Source organism: Tachyglossus aculeatus, chromosome X1 (genome assembly GCF_015852505.1).
Source record: "Tachyglossus aculeatus isolate mTacAcu1 chromosome X1, mTacAcu1.pri, whole genome shotgun sequence".
In the NCBI taxonomy this organism is placed as follows: Eukaryota; Metazoa; Chordata; class Mammalia; order Monotremata; family Tachyglossidae; genus Tachyglossus; species Tachyglossus aculeatus.
The window spans coordinates 68,404,428-68,424,569 of NC_052101.1; the positions used below are offsets into that span (position 1 = coordinate 68,404,428).

The window sequence follows — 20,142 nt, forward strand, 5'->3', positions numbered from 1 at the left end:
CTACCATGTTTATACCAGCAGGAACTGTTTGGCCTGACCTAGCCAAACCTTTTGCCTTATATGTAGATGAGTGGTGACACCACTGTGCCGCAGTTCTAGGTCAATCTTTGGGACCAGACTTTCGGGCGGTAGCATATTTTTCCAAGCGGTTGGATAGTGTCGCCTCTGGTTGGCCAGCATGTCTCCGTGCAGTTGCGGCCACCGCCGTGGCGGTACAAGAGAGCAGAAAGCTGACTTTGGGCCAACCCCTTACCATCTATACCCCACATTGGGTCCTAGCAGTGCTAGGAAATAGGGGTGAGCGTTGGCTCACGGGAGGCCGCTTGCTGCCATATCAAGCCCTCCTTCTTGACACCCCTGAGGTTATGGGTCTAGTTACATGGACCAGGGAGTCCGATATGCAGGGTTTGCGGTAGTGAGCCTCCACGAGGTCAACGAGGCATGGCCCCTCCCTCCAGGAACATCTGTGCAGAAAGCAGAACTAGTAGCCCTATCTCGAGCTATGGAATTGGGAAAGGGGATGCGTCTAAACGTATTTACTGACTCCAAATATGGCTTCCGTGTCTTACATGCTCATGGAACTATTTGGAAAGAGCGAGGTCTCCTCACTGCCCGAGGCACCCCTATCAAACATGCAGAGAAAATCCTCCAGCTACTCGCAGCAGTTCGGGAACCCCGGGAAGTGGCTGTAATTCACTGTCGGGGACACCAAAAGGGGAATACAGAAATAATCAAGGGAAATCGTTTTGCGGACTCAGCTGCTCGACAAGCAGACCGCACCAAAACCGAGGACACCTTTTGTCCCGGGTTTTTCTGATTCTCCCCAAGAGGACACTCCCTCACAATACATCTGTGACCGAATTGGCGACCTCCGCCTTCGGCTCCGCAGGGAAGAGCACCAACCCATGGGACAGAAGTCAACTGAGGAACCTGAGGGGAACGCTGCCCCCATCTTACAGGCTCTATGAGAAATCACCCCGACCGTGACACCACCACCATCTCGCTGTCGGGCTCAGGGCCAGTTTGCGGTACACCCATACGACCCTGAACACATCTAGTTATGAGGTCATCGCCCACTGTCAGCATGAAGCCGCTCCAGAAGATGGACCATCGACCCTCAGCAACCCCTAAGGGTCGTACGTCTTTGAGGGGGGAATGATGGGGGCCCCCATGCACCATGGAAAGGTTACAGATATTGTTTGAATGTATGCAGCTCTGTTGCCATATTTGGTACGGGCCTTAGACCCTGCAGCCCACTGGCTGGGTCCAGGAACCAAACCAAATAAGGAGATAGACTCCGCCCAGCTCTGCACCAAATCTGTACCAAATCTGCACCAATCCAGTCCCCACTGTTTTCAAATCTACCAATCACTGTGATCAGCAACACCAGTATATAAGCCCATTGTATCGAGCACTCGGGGCCTTTTCCCTTAAGGAAATGAGCCGGCTGGGTGCTTTACCCCCTATTCGGTCTTCGGCCTTACCAATAAAACTTTTAAAACTTTCGGCAGTCACATGCTGTCTGCCTAATTCTTTAGTCGCCCGGCAAGTTGGTGGCCATCCGGAACGACCGCCACCATCAGAGTGGTCATCTTTGGTGGAGGGAAGGGGAGGATAATGGGGATGTTGGGGAAGAATGGGCCATGCTCGAACAGTGCTGGGAATACGTTGCTCGTGCCACAGGGGTGGACGCAAACGGCAAATACAATGTCTCTGGGTGTCTCTCCTTCTAGACTGTGAGCCTGGGCCCTCCCTCACTCCTAACCCTGGGCTTCAAGGCTCTCCATCACCTCGCCCCGCCCCCCCACCTCCCTGTTCCTTTTTTTGCGCTCTGTGCTCTTTTTGTCCCCCACCTCCGTTCCTCTCTTTTGCCGGGCGTCTCCGGCCTTCTCTGTTCTTCCGGCCGCCCTATGCCTTGCGGCCACCCCGCCCGCTCCGGTTTCGAGTTCCCCTCAATACGGCCGCCATAGCCCCGTGCCCGGCCGGCTGCCCCGAGCCACTGGGGCAGAAGGTCGGGTTAATAATAATAATGTTGGCATTTGTTAAGCGCTTACTATGTGCAAAGCACTGTTCTAAGCGCTTGGGGGATACAAAGTGATCAGGTTGTCCCACGTGGGGCTCACAGTCTTACTCCCCATTTTGCAGATGAGGTAACTGAGGCTCAGAGAAGTGAAGTGACTTGCCCAAGGTTACACAGCAGACACGTGGCGGAGCCGGGATTCGAACCCATGACCTCTGACTCCAAAGCCCGTGCTCTTTCCGCTGAGCCACACTGCTTCTTAACCCCCTACCCCCCCCCCCCATTCCCGCGCCCTCGGCCCCAAATACTGGCATTTTGCCGAGACAGGGGCCCCCCCGAGAGGAGCGCCGGGTGAAAATGCCCGCTGCCTCGCGCCGAAGCGGCCTCCCCAGCGCCAGGGGGCGGTGCAGGAGGGCGGCAGCCGGCCGGCGGGCAAGGCCCCGAATCCTCTATCCGGAAGCTGAGCGGGACTCGACTCCTCCCCGTCCTCCTTTCCCCTCCCCTCCCCTCCTGTCCCCCCCCCGTCCCTCCTCCCCCTCCCCCCCGCCCGTCCACTGCCGCCATCGACCTCGAGCCCAGCTCGGCGCTTGAAAGCCCAGCCGGAGTCCCGAGGCCTGGCCTTTGCCGTCGGCGCCCCCGTCGCCCACCATGCCGCTGGAGAACCTGGAGGAGGAGGGTCTGCCCAAGAACCCGGACCTGCGGATCGCGCAGCTGCGCTTTCTGCTCAGCCTGCCCGAGCACCGTGGGGACGCGGCGGTGCGCGACGAGCTGATGGCGGCCATCCGCGAGAACAGTGAGGCCTTGCCGAGTCATCTTGCGCGGCCCCGCCTCGTCCTCCCCCCTTCACGCGGCCCCGGCCCGTCTCCCGTTGAGCGCCTCGTTCCCGCGCAAACAGGAGCGGACCCCCCCCCCACTTTGGCGGGGGGGGGGGGGAGCATGGAGTCGGCCCCTTTCCCTCTTTCCCCCCCGCTGGAGGCTGGCCGGCTCATCCCCTTGAGGCCCCTCCGCTCCCTGGAGTGTTGTTTCTGTCTCATTCAGAAAAATAATAGACAGTAGGACTTCCGTCCGCCACGAGGGCTGTGACTCGCCGGGGTGGGGGAAGGGGAAGCGGGGGAGACCCTCGATTGAGGTCGCCCCCCCCCCCCCCCCCCCCCCGGAGACCATGTCACCCGCTGGATCGATTTGACGCACCCCGGCCTGGCGGCGGGCTCCCTGCAGTAATAATAATAATAATAATAATAATAATAATAAAGTAGTGACTCCGTGCCAAGCGAATCAGGACGGATCCGGTCCCTGCCCCGCGTGGGGCTCACTGGCCTAATCCCCGTTTTCCAGACGAGGTAACTGAGGCCTAGTGAAGCGACTTGGCCCAGGTCACACAGCGCAGTGGCGGAGCCGGAATTAACAACAATAATAATAATGATGGCGTTTCTTAAGCGCTTACTATGTGCCAAAAACTGTTCTAAGCGCCGGGAGGGGTACAAGGTGATCAAGTTGTCCCAAGTGGGGTTCACAGGCGTAATCCCCATTTTCCAGATGAGAGAACTGAGACTCAGAAGTTAAGTGACTTGCCCAAGGTCACACAGTAGGCATGTGGCGGAGCCGGGATTAGAACCCTTTACCTCCGACGCCCACTCCCGGGCTCTTTCCACTGAGCCATGCTGCTGCTGGGTTCTGGATTAGAACCCAGGTCCGGGCTCTTTCCACTGAGCCATGCTGCTGCTCGGTTCTGGATTAGAACCCAGGTCCGGGCTCTTTCCACTGAGCCGTGCTGCTGCTGGGTTCTGGAGTAGAACCCAGGTCCGGGCTCTTTCCACTGAGCCACGTTGCTGCTCGGTTCTGGATTAGAACCCAGGTCCGGGCTCTTTCCACTGAGCCATGCTGCTGCTGGGTTCTGGATTAGAACCCAGGTCCATGCTGCTGCTGGGTTCTGGATTAGAACCCAGGTCCGGGCTCTTTCCGCTGAGCCATGCTGCTGCTGGGTTCTGGATTAGAACCCAGGTCCGGGGGCCCCGTCCAGGAGGTGGCCCAGTGGGACAGGACTGGGGAGATTCGCGGCTGCCCCCGATGCCTTTTGGGATCTGCAACTGACACCGGGCTCGTTTCGTTTCTTGCAGATATGGCACCGTACTATGAAACGCTCTGTAAGCCCCTGGACTGGCAGATGGATGTGGACCTGTTGAATAAGATGAAAAAGGCCAACGAGGAAGAGCTGAAGCGCTTGGATGTGGAATTGGAAGACGCCGAGAAGAATCTGGGAGAAAGTGAAATTCGGGATGCGATGATGGCTAAGGCTGAGTACCTGTGCCGGATTGGGGATAAGGCTAGTGAAGGAGATTGTCTTTTCCCCTTGGGGTGTTTAATCATCTGAATTTGTCCTTAGCTATCAATTAGCTAATCAGTTAGCTATCAATTAACTAATCAGTTAGCTGGAAGTCAGAAAGACCTGGCGTCTAATTTTGTCTGCTGTGCGACCTTGGGCAAGTCACCTCACTTATCTACTCCTCAGTGCCCTCATCTGTAAAATGGGGATTAAGCCCGTGAGCCCCACTTGGGACAGGGACTGTGTCCAACCCAAGTTGCTCATATCTACCCCGGTGCTTAGTATAGTGCCCGACGCATCCAAATTGTGGTATTTGTTAAGCACTTACTTACTATTATCACATCTATGTACTGAGGAGTTCTAGAGGAGGGAATATTGTAAAAAGCCTAGGAGATAAGTGAATCCAGTTAAACTGGAAAGGTTCTTCGATGTGTATTCTTATTCAGGGGCTCTCCTTTGTGGCAGCTTGTGCCTGTCCAGTATACTTAAAATGGCTATTTGAGGAAATATTTTCAAGAGACATCATCATCAGCCTGCTCTGCTGTCCAGTAGCAGTAGGTTCTTGGCCCCTGAGTTTTGTCAGCTGGAAACAATGTGAGAAACAGTGATTTCTGCAGATGTCCCACCATCAACTTAGTGGACATGTCCAAAGCTAAACTTCTCAGCTTCCCTCCCAAACTCCTTCCCCTGACATTCCTATGTCTGTAGACAACAAACCATCCTTCGTGTTCATTCATTCAATCGTGCTTACTGTGCAGAACACTTACGAAGCATTTGGGAGAGTACAATACAACAATAAACAGTCTTACAAGCCGGTAACCTTGGCACTATCTGTAATTCATCTCTCTCTCCTTCAGCCCATGTATTCAATCATTAAATCTAGTTGGTGCTCCACACATGTGACTTTGAGCAAGTAACTTCACTTCTCCAGGCCTCAGTCATCTCATCTGTAAAATGGGGATGAAGACTTAGGAGCCCCATGTGGGACACGGACTGCGTCCAACCCGATTGGCCTGTACCTTCCCCAACGCTTATTACAGTACCTGGCATGTAGTAAGCACTTAACAAATACCATAAAAATAAAGTTTTTTTAAAAAATCTCCAGAATCCCCCCCTTCCTCACCAAACTGCTACCACAGTGGTTCAAGCACACTCTCATGTCCTGTCTCAACTACGGCATCAATCTCTCAGACCTCCTTTCCCTTTCATGCATCATGAGAGGGAAATGCAGAGTACCTAGCCATGTAGGCTTTCTAATAGTAGTAGTAATAATAATGATTATGGTATTAAGTGCTTACTATTGCCTGGCGTTGTACTAAGCACTGGAGTGGATACAAGCAATTTGGGTTGTACACTGTCCCTGTCCCACATGGGGCTCACAGTCTTAATGCCCATTTTATAGATGAGGTAACTGAGGCACAGAGAAGTGAAGTGACTTGCCCAAGGTCACACAGCAGACGTGGCGGAGCCAGGCTGCGAGATCAGTGCACAGTGAGTAATCTTGGTGCTAGGAGAGTGGAGTGTGTGGGTAGGAGATGAGTGAGGTGAAATATTGGTCCAGTGGAACTGACACTCCTCTGGGAAGCGCCAGATTTGGGTTTTCAGGCCTGGTTCTACCTGGAGCTGGCTAATAATGTGCTTAATAATAATTGTGGCATTAAGAGCTTAGTACACACCAGGTTCTGGAAGAGTTGCAAAATAATGAGGTTGGACACAGTTCCCTGTCCCACATGGAACTCTGTATGTTGCACCTGTGTTCACCTACTCACCGCATTCTATGCCCAGCAGATACGTGTTTGCCAGGGGTGAGACAGGGCAGGTGGCACTGCACAAGCCACTCTCACGAGAATCAATTCCTCTCTACAGGCTCTTGATCCTACAATCTCTAAACTGAGGCTCATCTGTCTTTCCTATGCCATCAAATGTGCATTGGCTGATTCTGTGAACTTTATTGCTGTGGAGGAAAACTAGATCCTGAAACCAAAAGAACCACTTCTTCACACATTTTCATAATTGGAATGCATTGCAATGTGGTTGTGGATAGATGTAGATTGGTGCCACACTATTGACCTTCCTGCCTCCAGTCTCTCCTCCTCTCCAGTCTACCGAGAAGCCATGTGGCCTAGCGGAAAGAGCGTGGGCTGGAAGTCAGAGGGCCTGGCTTTGAATCCCGACTCTGCCACTCTTCTGTAAAATGGGGATTCAATACCTGTTCTCCCTCCTACTTGTAGACTGTGAGCCCCAAGTGGGACAGGGACGGTGTCCAACTGATTAACTTGTCTACTCCAGGGCTATGAGCAGCGCTTGATATGTACTGACTTAACAAGTACTGTAGTAATAATAGTATTGACTCAGTTGCCCAGATCATTTTTCTAGAATGTTGCTCGGCACACGTCCTTCCACTCTTCAAGCCTTCAGCTGTTCCACTCTGTATTAAGCAGAAACTCCTGTCCGTTGGTTTTGAGGTGCTTAATTAGCTTTCCTCTTCATACTTAGCCAGTGTTTTCTGCTGCTACATCCCAGCTTGCCCTCTTTGCTCCTCTCAAGCCAGTCTACTCACTGTGCCTCTGTCTTACCTCTCCTGCCCCCTATCTCTTTCCCATGCCCTTCCCCCACCTGGATTCTTGCTGAACTTGGCCCTCGTGGGAGTTGCCATAGATATTTCTTTGGTCCAAAACTTGGATGACTACCGGTATAGCTCCAACAGGCATTCCCCTACTTCTGGCTGTTTCACCTGGCCCTGTGATGAGGTGTGGGTTAGACTTTAGGGGAAGAATCAGTCAATTAACCGTATTTACTGAGCGCATACTGTGTTGGAGTATTGGCCTCCTCCAGGAGGCCTTCCCAGACTGAGCCCCCTCCTTCGTCTCCCTCCTTCCCCCTCTCCATCCCCCCGCCTTACCTCCTTCCCTTCCCCATGGCACCTGTATATATGTATATATGTTTGTACATATTTCTTACTCTATTTTACTTGTACATATCCATTCTGTTTATTTTATTTTATTAATATGTTTGGTTTTGTTCTCTGTCTCCCCCTTCTAGACCGTGAGCCCACTGTTGGGTAGGGACTGTCTCCATATGTTGCCAGCTTGTACTTCCCAAGCGCTTAGTACAGTGCTCTGCACACTGTAAGCGCTCAATAAATACGATTGATTGATTGGAGCACTGAACTAAGCACTTGGGAGAGTAAAGTGTAAGAGAGTTGGCAGACACATTCCCTGCCCACAAGGAGCTTGCAGTCTAGGGGGACGGCTTGTGGGAGACTCTGATATGGAAAGCCTGACTTTGTAAGCCTCTCGCTGCTCTGCCAACTAAGCAAAGGAGAGGCAATCAATAGTATTTATTGACTGTTCACTACGTGCAGAAAACTGTACTAAGCACTTGAGAAACTACAATGGAGTTGGCAGACATGTTTCCTGCCCACAGTGAGCTTACGGTCTAGAGGGGGAGATGGACATCAATATAAATAAATAATTTCAAAATACATACATAAATGCTTTGGGGCTGACGGTGGCATGAATACCAATTCAAAGGTCACGGATCCAAGTGCCCAGGAAACACAGAAGGGAAAGGGAGCCGGGGACAAAAGGACTTAATCAGAGAAGGCCTCTTGGAGGAGATGTGACCTTAGTGATGCTCTGAGGGTGGGGAGAGTGGTGGTCTGGCACACTCGGAGGGGGAGGGAGTCCCAGGTTAGGGGAAGGGCATAGGGAAGGGGTCAGTGGCGAGATAGATGAGATCAGTGCACAGCTAGTAAGCTGGAGCTAGAGGAGCGGAGTGTGCGGGTAGGAGATGAGTGAGATGAGGTAGGGGGTGAGCTGATGGAATGTTTTAAAGGCTGATTGAGGTGTCTAAAGAGAATCTCCTAATGCAAAGAGAATAGGATTGGGAGTCAGAAGACCTGGGTTCTTCTAATCCAGCCTCTTGCCATTTTCCTGCTGTGTGACCTTGGACAAGTCACTTAAATCCTTGTTCTCCCCTTGTCTCAGATGGTGAGCCCTGTGTAGGACAGGGACTGTGTCTAATCCGATTGCATTGTTTCTACCTCAGTCCTTGGCACGTTATCAGTGACTCCTTGTGGGCAGGGAACCAGGGCACGTGTCTGCTAACTCGGTTGTGTTATACTTCCAGTGCTTATAACAGTGCTCTGTGCAGAGTAAGCTCTCAGATGCTACTGATTGATTGTGATAGTACCACAATTTTTGTCACCTCTTCACAGGCACACTCCCCAAGCCCTTTTGCTGTTCCTCAGGAGAAGCAATGAGCTGGTGGTAGGGTTAGTATTTGAGCACTTGGTGAGTGCACTGTACTAATTGCTTGGGAAGTTCAAAACCAAGAAGTGGCACAGTCCCTGTCCACAAGGGGCTTTCACTCTGGTAGAGACAGACACAAAAGTAAATACATATGGAGTATGCTAGATGAGTAATTGAAGGTACTGTTGATTAAATGTATATACAAAAGTGCTGAGGAGGGGTGTAATGAAGTTCATGAATGCTGGATGGCAGATATCTTTGTGCACTCTAAGGGAATAAATCAGGGAAGGCTTATTACCTGCTGATTGGAAATTCCAGATGTGTTCAGAAGGATCCAGTAACCAGGCAACACCTTTATGCTGTATGTGATAGCCAGTGAAAAAGATAAGGCCCCCTTTTCTTTGAGTAACTCAATTGAGCATCTCAATCTCTTGCAGAAGAGTGACTTTGAGGTACTGTTTACATTGTAATTCTAAAAGTGGGAGTAATCCCACCCTCATTGTGAGTGAACACGTAAGATTTTTATTTTTCCTGGAAGTTGAGAGTACAAAGAATACACCTATTAGATACTTGAACTCTTCTATGTTTTGTGACCCGGAGTTGTTCTCATAATATTTATAATTGATTCTTTTAATAGGAAGGAGCCTTGACAGCCTTTCGTAAAACATACGACAAAACTGTGGCCCTGGGGCACCGATTAGATATTGTGTTCTACCTCCTAAGAATTGGCTTATTTTATATGGATAACGATCTCATCACACGAAACACAGAGAAAGCTAAAAGGTACCATTTGCATGTAGAAATGGGTTGTATATTGAATGCATCTTACACCTGTCATGTAAATGAGACATTAGAATGACAGTACTGGTCAGTTACGTGGTGGAACTATGCCGGTATTTTCACTTGGCGGAACTAGATGGTGTGGCTTGTAATCATGGTTGCTTTCAGTGGTCTATTCTTGAATACTAATTATTTCCTTTTTTTGAAAGGTAAGAATTATGATCTTGTTTTGTTCTAATAGTTTAATAGAAGAAGGAGGAGACTGGGACAGGAGAAACCGTCTAAAAGTGTATCAAGGTCTTTATTGTGTGGCTATTCGAGATTTCAAGCAGGCAGCTGAACTCTTTCTTGACACTGTTTCAACATTTACATCCTATGAACTTATGGATTACAAAACTTTCGTAACATACACTGTCTATGTCAGTATGATTGCGTTAGAAAGACCTGATCTCAGAGAAAAGGTAAATAATGGTGCCTGCCTTTATATGGTAGTTTTTTTTTTTTATTCCCATCTTAGTGATTGGACCCAAGAAATGAGATTTGTCTTGCTGTTTTGCAGGTCATTAAAGGAGCAGAGATTCTGGAGGTTTTGCATAGTCTCCCAACAGTTCGGCAGTACCTCTTTTCACTATATGAATGTCGCTATTCGGCCTTTTTTCAATCATTAGGTAAGACTGTAATTGCTGGATTTGACCACACACTCTCCTTTTGCTGTTGGTCAGTTCTATGCCCAGGTAACCCAAGGTTATGCTTCAGAGCCAAGCTGACTGCAGATCACCTCGAGTTTGTTCAATAACATTTAACTTGATGTAGTTTGGATTGTGTAGCTTGAATGGAGGCTCTATAGGAAAATGTTTGCCTGTGTCTTTGTGGTTTCATTTGCTAAAGGATATTCAGGGGATTGTCTTAATCTCCCCCTGACCAGGACTGAGTTAGCCCCAGATTCACTTTTCACCCTGCTTCCAAATGATTTATGCAGTCACAATGGAAAAAATTTTTCTTTCTTTCTGTCTGTCTTTCTGTCTTTCTGTCTTTCATTCTGTCTTTCTGTTTTTCTTTCTTTGTCTTTCTGTCTCTTTCTCTTTTTCTTAATAAATAAAATCGAATGAATAAATAATGATTTATGCAGCTGTGAAAATCCTGCAAATAGTTTTCAGCTGTCCTAGAGCACACACAAAATCTACTTTATTACCCACCCACATTTACCAGTGTTGGTCGTTTTCCCACTTATTGCCACCTCCTAGAAAACTTGCATTTCTGTCAGTAACAAGAGCATACAAAATTCCCATGAAAATGAAATAAAATGGTGAGGGGGACAGTGGGGGTACAACCTGAAAGGAATATTCATTTTAAGCACTGGGCAAGTTAACCCAAGATTACTGTCATTGTTGTCATTGTGCTGAGTCCATAAAGATAATTCTTTAAAAATGACACATTAGTAGGAGCATGTTGTTAAGGGAAGAGAGATGCAGGGTGATAGGGCAGCGTGATCACTTTCAGGCCAGACCTAAGGATAAGAATTTTTAAAAGGATCAAAATACAATTCACCACATTAGTGCTTTATTTCTCAAGGTTATTTCTGCTCACCGTCATTTATATGCATCATTACTGTAATATGGAAACGGCGGGTGGCAGTCATTAGTGTGCTAATAGATTGGTCTGGAGTCATCTGCAGGTTTTCCACTCCCGGGCCTATGCTCTTTCACTTAGGCCCGGCTGCTCCCGTTTTGTTTAGTTATCTGAAATATACAGCTGTTCTGTGTACTCAAAGAAGATGAAACTGATGTCTTCTGAACTAGCATGGAATCCAAAAAAAAAAAAAAAGGCACCATGATGCCAGTTCTACCTTAGAAGATGCAGCCCTTATAAAAGTCTCATGTCCTACCCATTCTGGGTGAAGAAGGAGATAGGATGTGCTCATTCCCCACCAATCATAAACCAGATAGCAGTAACCCAGCTCCCTGCTTGGAATCTGGGTCACCAGAGAGGCAGGGAGCTGTAGGCACTCAAATGCCATCAATTGGATAGTAAGAGTTTGGGTCAGGAATCAGCTTTTGAACCATAGAAGAAAATTTTCATTTTTAAGTTTTGTTTACCAGTGTCTAAAGGTTTCCTTGTTTTCACAAATTCATTCACCCATTGAAATACCCCAATCCATGTATATTTCCATCAGTTTCCATTGTACTGGGAAATGGTAAAAGAATAGATGCCGGCTTGTGCTTTAGTTTTCGGGTGTTTAAACATCTGAAAAATGTGTTCAATTATAGATTATTAAATTTGGAAGAGACTATTTCCATACCTCATCTCTGCTACGCTCCCTCCCCCCATCTTCCGTTGTGGGCAGGAAACATGTCCAGTGCTTAGTACAGTGCCTGGTACATGGTAAGCGCTTAAAAATATCATCATCATGTCTGCCAGCTCTGTTATATTGTACTCTCCCAAATGCTTAGTCCAGTGCTCTGTACACAGTAAGTGCTCAAAAAATATCTTTGATTGTTGAGGAAGATAGCCGGCAGTAAGGACTCCTAATAGCACATATTAAACACTTAAAATGTACAGTGGCATTGAGTCCTTGCCCACAGTGGGCTCACAGTCTTAAAGGGAGAGGGACCCAAACATGAGTAAACAGAACAGTTACACACTGTACAATCTTCTGGCGATACACATCTCTGGGCAAATGGTCTTTTGTGAAAATCAGTCACCACTTTACTGACTTTCTAGCTGTTGGAGGGTACTTCTGGAGCGCCAAAGTTGGGTCAGCTCCAAGTCTCCTGGTGGAGGCTTCATTCCATCCTAATAATATTTATTGTGGGATTTGGTAGGCACTAATGTGCCCAAGCACCTGCTAAGGACAAGGGCAGATACACTGTTTGCAGGTGGGTCATGGTCCCTGTCCCACGGGGGACTCACAGTTGAAGGGGGCGGGAGGGGTGGTGTTTAATTCCCATTTTACAAGTGAGAAAAATCAGTCAGAGAAGCTGTGACTTTGCCTGGGTTCCAGGCAAGTGGGGAGCCGGGATGATAACCTGTGCAAAGATGGGGCCGTGACCACTAATTCTAGATGGACGTTTCTTTAGGAATGGCTTGTAAGATTCAAGTGTTCTTTTAGTAAGCCTTAGCCTTTTGAATTTAGAGCTTCAAAATCCATGTGACTTCTTTGGTTAAGGTTACTATCATGCTGGTATTGTTTTAACGGATGCTGTAATTATCTCTGGTCCTTTTTCCCTTCACCAGATATTTGCCTTTTTGGGAATGGTGAGAGTATTAAATGATGATTTAATTTTTTTTTCATTATTATAGCCATTGTTGAACAAGAGATGAAAAAGGACTGGTTATTTGCTCCTCATTACCGATACTATGTCAGAGAAATGAGAATTCATGCATACAGTCAGCTCCTGGAATCATATAGGTCATTAACACTTGGATACATGGCTGAAGCTTTTGGAGTTGGTGTCGAATTCATTGATCAGTAAGTTAAAGTAATAAATTACTCTATAAAATTCTTAGTATTAAAAAATTGCTCTTAAATAGTTCTCATTGACTATAATTCTGTTGTTAGTCTCTTGGTTTAAACACAGCTAGAAATGTGTTTCAAAGCCTTTTTTCCCAAATGCATTTTCTTCTCAATTTTGGCACATTTGTTGGTAAGCACTACTGGGCAAGGTTCTTGATGTAATTGTCCCAATTCACTGCAGTCCTGTGATGACAGGTAAAATATTTTTTTCCCCACTTTGAATATACCTTGGATGGTGGCAATGGCCTAGAGAGAGAAATTATCTTAATTAAAAAACTTCCACAAAAAAATGGCTAGAGAAGTGTCTAAACAGATGATTACCAAATCTCCCTCACCGGTCCTAACCTCTGTCCTGCAGTTTCATATTTCCTCCTTCTTTCAGAACATCTCCACTTGGATATCCCAACAACACCTCAAACCTAACATGTCCAAAACAGAACTCCTCATCTTCCCACCCAAATTCTATCCTCCCCCTGCCTTTCGCCTCACCACAGGCAACATCACAAACCCATACAAAACTTTGGCATCATCCTCGACTCATCTAACTCATTCAACCCACTTATTCAATCTGTTACCGAGTCCTGTCTGTTCTACCTTCCCATCACTAAAATCCGCCCCTTCCTCTCCGTCCAAATTGTACTATGCTGATCGAAGCACTTATCCTGTCTCACCTCGACTTCCGCATCAGCCTTTTTGTTGACCTCCCAGCCTCTTGTCTCTCCTCACTCCAGTTCATACTTCACTCCGTTGGCCAGATTATTTTTCTAAAAAAAATTCAGTCCGTGTTTCTCCACTCCTTAAGAACACTCAGTGTTGCCCAGCCACCTCTGCATCAAACAGAAACTACTTACCATTGACTTTAAAGCACTTAATCAGCTTGCACCCATCTATCTTACCTTCTTGATTTCCTACTACAGTGCAATCCACACACTTCACTGTAACATCAACCTACTCACTGAACCTCGATTTCATCTGTCTTGCTACCAAACTCCTGCCCACATCCTCCCTCTGACCTGGAACTCCCTCTCCCTTCATCAATCAATCAATCAGTGGGATTTATTGAGCGCTTACTCTGTGCAGAACACTGTATTAAGCACTTTGAGAAAGTACAAGAGTTGGTATATGTTCCCTGCCCACAAGGAGCTTACAGTCTAGAGTCTACATCCTTAACTATTTGACAGACCACCACTCTCTCCATTTTCAAAGCCATATTAAAATCACACAGCTAAGAGGCCTTCCCCAATCAAACCCTCATTTCCCCTTCTCCCTCTCCCTTCTGTGTCACCTATGCATTTTGGTCTGTACCACTACCCTGCTCGGTCAAGCTCTCATCCTATCCCGTCTGGACTACTGCATCAGCCTTCTCTCTGATCTCCCATCCTCTTGTCTCTCCCCACTTCAATCCATACTCCATGCTGCTGCCCGGATTGTCTTTGTCCAGAAACGCTCTGGGCATGTTACTCCCCTCCTCAAAAATCTCCAGTGGCTACCAATCTGCGCATCAGGCAGAAACTCCTCACCCTGGGCTTCAAGGCTGTCCATCACCTCGCCCCCTCCTACCTCACCTCCCTTCTCTCCTTCTACAGCCCACCCCGCACCCTCCGCTCCTTTGCCGCTGATCTCCTCACCGTACCTCGTTCTCGCCTGTCCCGCCATCGACCCCCGGCCCACGTCATCCCCCTGGCCTGGAATGCCCTCCCTCTGCCCATCTGCCAAGCTAGCTCTCTTCCTCCCTTCAAGGCCCTACTGAGAGCTCAACTCCTCCAGGAGGCCTTCCCAGACTGAGCCCCTTCCTTCCTCTCCCCCTCGTCCCCCTCTCCATCCCCCCCATCTTACCTCCTTCTCTTCCCCACAGCACCTGTATATATGTATACATGTTTGTACATATTTATTGCTTTATTTTACTTGTACATATCTATTCTATTTATTGTGTTAGTATGTTTGGTTTTGTTCTCTGTCTCCCCCTTTTAGACTGTGAGCCCACTGTTGGGTAGGGACTGTCTCTATATGTTGCCAACTTGTACTTCCCAAGCGCTTAGTACAGTGCTCTGCACACAGTAAGCGCTCAATAAATACGATTGATTGATTGATTCAAGCACTTGATATTCACACCACCCTCAGCCCCATGGCACTTAATTGTACACATCTGTAACTGATTTTAACATCCATCTCCCCCTCTAGACTCCCTGCCCTCCTTGTGGGCAGGGAATATGCTTACCAATGCTATTGTATTGTACTCTCCCAAGCACTTAGTATAGTGCTCTGCACACAGTAAATGCTCAATAAATATCATTGATTTGTTGACATGGTAGTGCTAAATCATTGTGTGCAAAGCAATAATTAAATTTTTAGTCAACACTTTAAAGTTTTAGCAGTGCTGAAAGAATAATTGCCATATATGTTCATAGATTGACAAATCAATGATTCTCAGATATTTTCCCATGACCACATTATCTTAGCTCTGCTCTCTTAAAATTAGGCAAATTGGTTTTAAACTGAGAGTCTACAAATAAGTTGTTGGAATAAATATAATTTTGATATTTGATGTATTTTGTTGGTGGCACCAAAATTTTCAGTTTTCCACCTTAGTTATTTCTGCAAGCTTCCTTCCCAATTTTTTTTTAAATTTCTTTTTTTTTTTTTTTTTTTTTTGGCATTTAAGCGCTTACTATATGCCAGGCACTGTACTAAGTGCTGGGGTAAATACAAACTTATCAGTTTGGACACAGTTCCTGTCCCACATGGGGCTCACAGTTTTAACTGATGCCCAGGGAAGTGAAGAGATTTGCCTAAAGCCACACAGCAGACAAGTGGCAGAGCTGGGATTAGAACCCAGGTCCTTCTGACGCCCAGGCCCGTGCTCTATCCACTAGGCTACACTGCAATTAGTCCAAAACAAAAGTATTCAGTAGGTTAAGGGCTGAGTAGTGGTTTGTGTGTATATTCAAAATGCTATTCTTTCTCCCCAGAAACTCTGAGAATATATAGGTACAGTCATGCCCCCAGTTCCAAATGTGAGCCCACTGCTGGGTAGGGACTGTCTCTATATGTTGCCAACCTGTACTTCCCAAGTGCTTAGTACAGTGCTCTGCACACAGTAAGCGCTCAATAAATACGATTGATGATGATGATGATGATGACAAGAAGATCTAAAATGCGGAGATATGACATGCACTAATTGCTGGCATAGCCCAGGATCCAAGAGCCCTTTCCCACATGGTGTCAAGTTGCTGCAGGAAGTTTATATAGAGAAGCAGCGTGGCTCAGTGGAAAGAGCATGGGCTTTGGAGTCAGAGGTCATGGGTTCAAATCCTGGCTCTGCTAATTGTCAGCTGTGTGACTTGGAGCAAGTCATTTAACTTCTCTGTGCCTCAGTTACCTCATCTGTAAAATGGGGATTAAGAGACTGGGAGCCCCACCCCCCCACCCCCCCGGGACAACCTGATCACCTTGTAACCTCCCCAGTGCTTAGAACAGTGCTTTGCACATAGTAAGCGCTTAATAAATGCCATCATCCAGTGCTTAGAACAGTGCTTCGCACATAGTAAGTGCTTAATAAATGTCATTGTTATTATTATATCCCTTTCTGCCCCCTAGTCTCCTCATGATGTTCCATTCCCATTCTGCCCTATTCTGAGCTAACTTTTTCCCCCTCCAGATTCCTTACTCAGCCCATCCCTCACCTATCTCTCCCCAAACCCCTTATTTTGGAGGGAGGGGGGAGATGTGTTGATAAGTCACCACACCTTTAACCCCTCCTGCTTTGTCGGTAGCATCAGTGAGCAAGCATGCACAGATGCAGGGGGCTTTGAAATACCTATAGATTTCAGTCTTAATGGCAGGAACAGGAACCTAACAAATACATTTTAAGTCTATGGGAAAGACTGTCCCACATTTTCAAGCAACACATTAACTACGAATCCTGGAGTACAGCTGTATATGTTCATTTTATAAATCTTTTGTTTCAGCACTGTAAATATTTGCCCTTTTTCTGCAGAATCACCCTTAGGTTCAAATAATGCTTCTTTTTCCCAACCAGGGAACTGTCAAGATTTATTGCAGCTGGGAGACTACACTGCAAAATAGATAAAGTGAATGAAATAGTAGAAACCAACAGGTACGGTACACTTATACCTTTATTCTTTTTGGAACTTCTTCCTAAATCAAGTTTCCATTTCTTTTCATGATGAATAGTACTAATAAGGTGATTTTTATTGAGAAAGTTTTGCCGTGGAGTCATGTAAATGATTAGTCTTTTTTTTTTTCTTAATTTGTAGACCCGATAGCAAGAACTGGCAGTACCAAGAAACTATCAAGAAAGGAGATCTGCTGCTAAATAGAGTTCAAAAACTTTCCAGAGTAATCAATATGTAATACTTAAAGTCCATAAGGGAGTGTGTAATCTTGTAGCTTTTTTTTTTTAAACCATCTGGAGGTCGTCTATTTGTCCTACCTAGCTTAGAATGCTTATGAGGATTTCCTCCAGTGATAAATATATTCTTGGGATTTTTACAGTTCACTTCATTATGTGGGGAGTTCAGATACTAAATGCTTCATCCTTGATTTCATAGTTGCTTTTTTGTTGAATGTGTAACTTGAGAAAAATCATGCATTTTAAAAGATCTATGTTGTCTTTACTTCAGTGTGCTCCAGTGTGTTTAGAAAATCTGAAAGTTGGTAGGTATTTAAACTAATAAAAATTTTCGATAGAAAAGTACTTAAGACTTTAGCGTATAACAAAAATGCCAAAATTTCACAAATCCCAGTCCATAGGGCGAAATAAAACATGAAACTGAAACAGTGGCTGAAGATGACATTGCAGTTAGTATGTATACTATTGCCTACTTGAGATTCATTTTCCTTCTTGCATTTTGGGGGTGTAGTCTGGCTATGAAAATTGGGTAGGTATAATAGTTATAGTGATCTGCCTTCACTCCCTGGCTCCTTGGCTTCATAGTCACAGGGGGTATTGTTACATAGAATGGAGAGTTTAGGTCCTCTGGAGCCTAGCAATGCAATTTTTGTAAAAGTCACAAAAAGAACCACACTCAATGTAACTTGCCCCTGATACATTACCATGAAGGCTACAGAAACTGTTTCCTTTAAAAAACAAACTGCAGAGTGTTCCATTATCTCCGTTACTTTAGAAAGAAATATTTATTCGGGATGGATTTATTATTGATGAAGTACATGATTTTTCTCTTCAATAGTTTTCCAGCCTGCTGCCATTTTGTGCATTGGTAATTGACCCAAGTGAAGGGTTATCATTATCTGCTGCTTGTTTGATATTTCAGTTTTGTTTTGTCCTTAGGTGAGGGGTACTGTTAAATTAATTCTGGGCCCAAAAGGTTTATTTTACCTATAATTTCGTTATTCACAAATAGAATGATGTTAAAAGCGTTTGTCAGAGAATGAAAATAATTAGTCTGTCTCATAAAGCTCCTGTCATATTTTGTGAGTGCTGTATGAGATGGAACAGAGGTTGAGTACCTATGCTCCTTCGAGTGTATTTGAAGTTAGTTTTAAAATTATTTGTGTATGAAATTCCTATTGTTCAGTTTTGTGAGGCTTGAATATTTTACTAAAAGAGGCTTTTGTGGCAGAACATGGTAATATTCGCTAAGGTTTCATAAGATTTCCTTTATGATCAAAGTTTTGATTTTGCTAATGACTGAAATTTTATTCAGAAACTTTTTTTATTTGATCTTGAAAGCCCTTTGGGGACAGTGGCCCTACCATGGACACTACAATTCTCTCAACAGCTCCTTGTGTCCGGAAAGCGTGTCTAACTACTCTGTTTTATTGTACCTCTCTCAAGCGCGTTGTGCAGTGCTCGGCACAAAGTAAGCGCTCAATAAATGCGATTGATTGATTGGTGAAGTTTGGTTCTTTGCGCACTGAGGACACACAATGAGTAATGGTCAACTGACTGCTTCCTGGAAAAGATTTTAAAAGAGAACTTGACACTGTCACTGATAAAGCCCAGTACTCGTTGGATTGCCCTGTTTTGCACTTAAAGCAGTGTGCAAGAAACACGTTTTCTTTGTATTATCAGATAGCAAAATTCTGCAATTTGGCGCATGGTTCGAAGTGGCTAAGTTTATGAGCGCTCTAAAGAAGGACATGGTACTTTAAAAACTGAAACACAAGAAGCTACAACATTCAAATATAAAAATTAATTAAAAAGTGGTGGAATCAATGCCTCCGAACTCAACACTGTCCCAACTAAACACAGCAATTAGGGGTGTGGTTGGGGGTGGTGGTGGTGATTGCAGCTCCTGAAATCCCACAAAAGTTTTCCTATCCTATCAGATCCTATCTCCATTTTCCTTCTTGATGGGCAACTGTCACCTCATCTTGAAGAATTCTAAGATGCAAATAAGAACTCCCTTGAGTGAGAGAGAGAGAGAGAGAGAGAGAGAGAGAGAGTGTGTGTGTGTGTGTGTGTGTGTGTGTGTGGTTGGGGGAGCACACACTTTTTTATATATCTTTGTAGTCTTTGAGGTATTTTAGTCTTTTCTCAGTTTTTTCCGGCAGCTGGTGTCTTAAGTCACTGTTCTGTATCAAAAGAGAAGTTATAATTTTCAGCCTAATACAGAGGATGGGATAGTCCAAATTTGTTTTTAGAGCACTTGCTGACTTTGAATCATAGGAAGTCTTGGTTAATGTGAAAATAAAATAGTAGTGACAGTATTTATTGAGTGCCTACTGTGTGCAGAGCACTATATTAAGTGCTGGGAGAAAATACCCAGCTGGGAATCTAATAATAATGGTATTTGATAAGTGCTTACTATGTGCCAAGCACTGTTCTAAGCATAAGGATAGATACAAGGTTATCAGGTTGTCCCACGTGGGGCTCACAGTCTTAATCCCCATTTTACGGATGAGGTAACTGAGGCACAGAGAAGTGAAGTGGCTTACCCAAAGTCACACAGCTGACAAGTGGTGGAGCTGGGATTAGAACCCACGACCTCTGACTCCCCAGCCCATACTCTTTCCACTAAGCCATGCTGCTTCTCTAAGAAAATACTTCAAATACTGATGAGAGCAATGCGGGGTGGGCGGGGGGGCACCACCTCTGGCAGGACAATTAAGGATGAAGAGACCCAAAATAGTCACTTTCTGACCTGTTTACTCTTTGAAACCTCACCTCACCAAGCCTTTTTGCTTCCATGCTCAAAATGGTAAATGGTCACTAATGGTTCCCATAGGTATTTCATTGAGTTTGGAATGTTCAGCCCTTCCATATGTT

General features: G+C 45.8%; 1 protein-coding gene across 2 annotated transcripts; it reads left to right on the top strand.

Annotated features, from left to right (window-relative positions):
* Positions 1-2,574: 2,574 nt before the first annotated feature.
* PSMD6 (proteasome 26S subunit, non-ATPase 6) lies at positions 2,575-18,762 on the top strand. 2 transcript variants are annotated; one of them, XM_038772307.1, is made up of 8 exons: positions 2,575-2,813; positions 4,138-4,343; positions 9,234-9,379; positions 9,618-9,837; positions 9,936-10,044; positions 12,677-12,845; positions 16,930-17,007; positions 17,168-18,762. In XM_038772307.1, exons 1-8 carry the CDS (start codon positions 2,669-2,671, stop codon positions 17,262-17,264), a joined length of 1,170 nt encoding a protein of 389 aa, XP_038628235.1. In that variant the 5' UTR covers positions 2,575-2,668; the 3' UTR covers positions 17,265-18,762. The 2 variants fall into 2 exon arrangements, with proteins under 2 accessions (XP_038628235.1, XP_038628236.1); XM_038772308.1 differs by having other exon boundaries at positions 4,138-4,313.
* Positions 18,763-20,142: the final 1,380 nt, after the last annotated feature.

Bases quoted from the DNA above. Each gene is read 5' to 3' on its own strand.
- PSMD6 (XM_038772307.1), top strand. From the start codon at position 2,669: ATGCCGCTGGAGAACCTGGAGGAGGAGGGTCTGCCCAAGAACCCGGAC. The intron at 2,814-4,137 runs GTGAGGCCTTGC...CGTTTCTTGCAG, and splicing joins GGCGGCCATCCGCGAGAACA to ATATGGCACCGTACTATGAA. The intron at 17,008-17,167 runs GTACGGTACACT...CTTAATTTGTAG, and splicing joins GAAATAGTAGAAACCAACAG to ACCCGATAGCAAGAACTGGC.